General features: G+C 59.3%; 1 protein-coding gene across 1 annotated transcript in view; it reads left to right on the top strand.

The window, feature by feature from the left end:
* Positions 1-5,388, top strand: part of ADAMTS13 (ADAM metallopeptidase with thrombospondin type 1 motif 13) — a 36,232-nt gene that overhangs the window by 5,243 nt on the left and 25,601 nt on the right. Inside the window, 5 exon segments of the mRNA XM_055089385.1 lie at positions 580-755; positions 2,700-2,783; positions 3,108-3,232; positions 3,354-3,500; positions 4,866-5,006. Coding sequence (XP_054945360.1) covers positions 580-755; positions 2,700-2,783; positions 3,108-3,232; positions 3,354-3,500; positions 4,866-5,006 — 673 coding nt within the window.

Here is a 5,388-nt window from a genome sequence, read left to right as displayed (position 1 = left end):
CATCGGCAGGCGGACTCTCAACCACTGCGCCACCAGGGAAGCCCCATATACTCAAGGTTTTGTAATAACCTTGGACTTCCCTGGCAGTCCAGTGGTTAAGACTCCGTGCTCCCAATGCACAGACTGTGGGTTCGATCCCCGGGCGGGGAACTAGAATCCCGCAAGCTGTGCAGCGTGGTGAAAAAAAAAAAAAAAAAAGATTATTTAATAACTCATAAGGGAAAAGAATCTGCAAAAGAATAGATGTATACGTACATGTATAACTGAATCACTTTGCTGTACACCTGAAACTAACACAACATTGTAAATCAACTATGCCTCAATGAATATATAAACAAATAAATAAACCAAGTGCTTAGCCAATTAGCGGTTAAAAAACAAAACGGAGGAGCCGCTCCCTCAGTCTCCCCGTGCCGGGAGACAGGCCCTCTCTGGCTGCCCACGTTCCCTGTGAGAAAGCGAGGTCGGGCCCATCCACTCCCTCATCCCCACAGTAAGCGGCGCATCTCCAAGCCCAGGAGCGCAGGGGCGTGGCCGCGGGGGCCGCGAGGTCAAAGCCACATCTCACCTGCTCTCTAGGACCCTGGCTCTCGGCCCTGCCCCCCGCCCCGCCAGGCCGTCCTCCCGCCCCTCGCCTCCGGAGACGGGCTGCCAGGAGCCTCCTGCACCTGGAGCTGCTGGTGGCCGTGGGCCCCGACGTCCACCGGGCCCACCGGGAGGACACGGAGCGCTACGTGCTCACCAACCTCAACATGGTGAGTGCTCACGTGGGGAGTGGGCTCCGCGGGCGGCACTGACCCAGGCGAGGCTCCGGAGTCCGGTGGGGCGGTGGCCGTCCACAGCCAGGCCCGTCCTCGGGAGCCTCTGGACGCAGCGCCCCGCACCCGGGGCTCGTGCAGAGCGTCAGTGAGCCCTCTTGTCTGGGGGGCTGAGCTCAGTATGAACCTGAGGCTGGGGTCACACTTGGGGCTCAGGGCCCTGGGGTGGGGAGAGGCGTGATCTGTTCTTTCTCCCTTATGCCACTGGGGAGTGCAACCCCCAGCCTCTTGCTACTTGGGTCCCTTCGCCCGGGGACCCTCAACCCTGGCCTCTCCCGCAACGTTCATTTGGTCCGTGGGCATGTCGGCCAGCACTGCCCCGGCAGCCAGCCTGGCCGCCCCACACCAGGCTCTCCCAGCGCCCTTCTTGTGCGTACCGCCATGTCCGCAGGCCTCCCCTTCACTTGGCTTCTAGGGGTAATGGTAGGGCAGGAAGCACAGCTCCCACTAACCATTACCTCGGAGAAAAAAAGGCAGCACAGAAACACATGACTGCAACACCTGATGACACATTCAGTCTGACGGGCTGTGCCCGACCACGGGCACATTCACATGTGAAACACACACAAACACACGTGTTCTAGGCGGCCAGGTAAGTTTCCATAACGTCAGGAGGTTAATACCACCGCCGGCAACGGCAGGGCCGGCATTGCCCCCCTGGTAAGTTGGCCCCGGAGGGCAGGCAGCCATCCTAGAACGTGGGGTCCTTAGTACCATCTCGTCCCCGGCCTCAGGTATGCCCAGCTGTTCTGGACAGGAGGAAAAGATCCCCCAATCTCAGAGCCCCAGGCCCTCCGACACCTCTCCTTTGCCATGTGTTCTCTGGGCCTCGCACCCTGGAGGGTGTCTGGGTCCCAGAGGCCACACCCATGCAGCCCTGACCCCTGGAGAAGCTGGCTCACGTCCAGGACAAGCCTGCTTGGGTTTCCACCTGCTGACTCCAGAGGTGGAAAATATTCCCTCTAGGTCACTTGAAAGCTACTGTTTTCAAGCTTTGGGGGTCCCCCCACCTCAAATATGCTGAAATTGGGTAGTCGAACCACACTCCCTGTGGTCATTCAACATGTTTTATGAGGGCCGAGGATGGTCAGGTGGTAGATTGCAGACTGGCTTCTGCCCAGATGGTGCCAGTCGTGGTAATGGCCAGCGGCATGACTGAGCGCCCACCTCATGCGAGCTGCACTGTTCCTAAGTCTGCCAACAACCATGGAAGCCTTTCTCTCCACTTCACAGATGAGGAAACTGGGGTCCTGAGGTTAGTGAACAGGATCCTGAGCATACGGGTAGGAAGGCGCAGAGCCTGGGTTCAGACTCAGGTCAGCTGAGGCCGGTGGCGCCACGTCCTCTCTCCTGGGTGCCGTGTCTCATTTAGAGGACAAGCTGGTGCAAAAGCAACCGCAGTGCAAGTCGACCACAATCAGCATCTTGGCAGATGTACTGGGAGAGCTGGGAGCCTGCTGGGGGGAGCCTTCTCACTGGCTTTCCCAGGAAGGGGCTCACGGAGGGGGGGGAGGCCCTCGGGCTGCCTCGTGGAGATGAGCAGCTTAAACGAGCAGAGGTGAGAGAGGTGTTTCGGGCAGGTGGACAGAGATGAGAAAGGACAAGGTAAATCCAGTCCGAGAGAAGCAGTGTTCGAAAGGAACGTTCTAGACAAATGGCAGTTACTCGCATCCCATTGTTTCGGGGTTTCTCTGTGTTGGCTGACCTCCCTTCTGACTATCTCTATGGCTGGCTCCCAGGCCCAGGGACTAGCATTTCGGGTGCCCTCCCTGCTGATGAAGCATCCTCTCCAGGCAACCCCACTCCACCCCCCGCCCCGGGCCCCTGGAAGTCAGCAGCGCCCACGCACGCGTATCACCGCTCCCGCCTGCCCGTCCACAGGGGTCAGAGCTGCTTAGGGACCCATCCCTGGGAGCTCAGTTCCGAGTGCACCTGGTGAAGATGGTCATCCTGACGCAGCCTGAGGTAGGCGCTGAGCTGGACGCCCAGTCACGGGGAAACCGGTTTCTGCCTGCGCATGCGCACAGAGCAGTTGGTGTGTGTGTGTGTGTGTGTGTGTGTGTGTGTGTGTGTGTGTGTGTGGTGGGGGGGTGATGGCAGGGCTTCCCGCCAGCCGGGCCTCGACCTGAATTCCAGCTCTGCCCTGGCACGCGGCACTGCCGAGCATCAGTCTCCTCATCTGTAACATGGGACAGTAATAGGGTTGTTATGAGGACTGAGATGGCAGCAGTGGTCCGCGCCCTGCTTGGGTGGATCCCCTAAAAGTGCGCTCTGTTACCGGTCCCTCAGGATGCTCCGAATATCACAGCCAACATCACCGCATCACTGCTGAGCGTCTGTGAGTGGAGCAGGACAGTCAACCCTGAGGATGACACGGATCCCGGCCATGCTGACCTGGTCCTCTACATCACCAGGTAGCCGAGCTCCCCACTGGCGCGCCAGCCCGCCGGGGAGCTGCTCCCAGTCTCTGCAAAGGTAGCCCGGCGGCGGGCAGGCACCTCAGCGTTGCCCCGCTCTCTGTTCTCTCTTCCTGAGGTTTGACCTGGAACTGCCTGATGGTAACCGGCAGGTTCGGGGGGTCACCCAGCTGGGTGGTGTCTGCTCCTCCTCCTGGAGCTGCCTTATCACTGAGGATACCGGCTTCGATCTGGGGGTCACCATCGCCCATGAGATTGGGCACAGGCAAGAGGCCCCAACCCCTGTCCCCAAGCTCCGGACAAGGGCGTGACCTGGGCCCCCAGGAGGGGAGGTCACGGCTGGCAGTGGTCCCTAGAAGAGCCGGCTGGAGGAGCCTGTACTCTTGACCCCAACAGACTAGGGAGGGTGGACGGGGGCCAGGGCTGGGAAATCTGATATTTCTTCATTACCGAAGGATTAAAAGACAAAAAAATTTTTTTTTCAAAATACAAGCAAAACAAACTTAAGAGTTAAAAAGTAATTTTTGTAGGAAATTCAGGTAAAGAAAAAGCAGGCTGCAAAAATTATCCCAAATCCCACCACTTAGAGAAAACATCCATCTTTTCTTTACACACAGACACACACACAGACACACACACACACACATATTTTATTTGTAAATTTGGGATTATGCTGTATATTGGTTAACTGCTTTTTTATGTAACAATATATCCCAAACATTTCTCCCAAACATTCTCTTACAACATATATTGGTTTTTTTGTAAGCACCATAATTTACTTAATTCATTCCCTCTTGTTAGATATTTAGGTTGTTTCCAGACTATTCCTGATATGACTGCTATACGTTCTGCGGGCAGATCTGTGCTCCTATGTATTATTCACCCGGAATGGAGGGTTTCTTTCCTTTTTGATTTTTAGCCTTTTAATTATGAAACTATATATCTGCTTGCTGTAAAAATTCAGAGTACAGAGACTCCTAAAGTGAAAAGTGGGTGTCTAACTTCCTTGCCCACCAGCCCCCCTCCCACTCGCAGGCCTTTCGGCCCCCGCGAGAGTGCTGAGGGATTCCCACACCCACCTCCACGGACAAGGCTGGGGCTCCTATCCCCACAGCAGCCCACGGCTGCGCACCGCGCTCAGCTCTGCACCTCCGTCTGACCTCTCACCCATCTGACCCACCACCCATCACAATTCCTCCATCTGTCTTGTTTGGAGGAAAAAAAGGAATTGAAAACCATTGCCTTCCACTGGGAGCAGAAACATTGGCCAGAGGTCCGACCTTTTCACTTCACCAGTAGACATTCAGTCGGTGCCTTTACACACCGAGCCACCCCCAGGTCAAGAAAGCCGTCAGCGGCAGGGCCCCAAAGGCCCTCGAGCCATGGCCTCCCACGCTCAAAACACCATGGATGAGTTTGGCCTGCACATTTTTCAAGCCTTTTGATACGTATTAGCCAAAAGAGGCGGGAGCCACCGGGCCGGCCTAGCGCTCCCTCGGGCGGGAAACCGAGGCTGGGCGCCGGCGCGACGCGGCCCACCGCCGGGTTGGCTGGTGGCGGGGCCGGGGCGGCCCCTGCGGGGGTGGGGGGACCCTGGCCGCCGCTGGCCTCAGCGCCGCCGCCTCCGCAGCTTCGGCCTGGAGCACGACGGCGCACCGGGCAGCGGCTGCGGGCCCAGCGGCCACGTGATGGCTTCCGACGGCGCCGCGCCCGCCCGCGGGGGCCCGGCGTGGTCCCCCTGCAGCCGCCGGCAGCTGCTGAGCCTGCTCAGGTAGCTGCACCCCCCCCTAGCACCCGCCCCTCCCTACGCCCCCATCTCCGCTTCGCGAGCCCCTCTCCTTCCCGTCCCCGGACCCACCCCTCCATCTGCCCTCAACCCCGTGCCCACTTCCGCGGCGTCGCCGCGTCCCCCCGCTCCACGGGCTCCCAGCGCGTCTCAGGAGGCACTCCTACATCTCGCCTCTGCCACCCCTCCAGCCCTCACCTCCTCCCGGCCTCCGCCCCTCCGTCTCTGCCCGCGCCCCGCCCCCGCCAGCCCCGCCCCTGGCCACGCCCATCCCGCCCACGCGCCACCGCCCACGCGCCCCCCTCCCTGCTTTCTTCCGTCGCGTCCCGCTCCTGCGCCCGCCGCTCAGTTCTCCCCCGTCCCCTTG

Source organism: Physeter macrocephalus, chromosome 13, assembly GCF_002837175.3.
Source record: "Physeter macrocephalus isolate SW-GA chromosome 13, ASM283717v5, whole genome shotgun sequence".
Lineage (NCBI taxonomy): Eukaryota > Metazoa > Chordata > Mammalia > Artiodactyla > Physeteridae > Physeter > Physeter macrocephalus.
The sequence above is the reverse complement of the archived record's forward strand: the minus strand, read 5'-3'. Positions and strand labels throughout refer to the sequence as shown.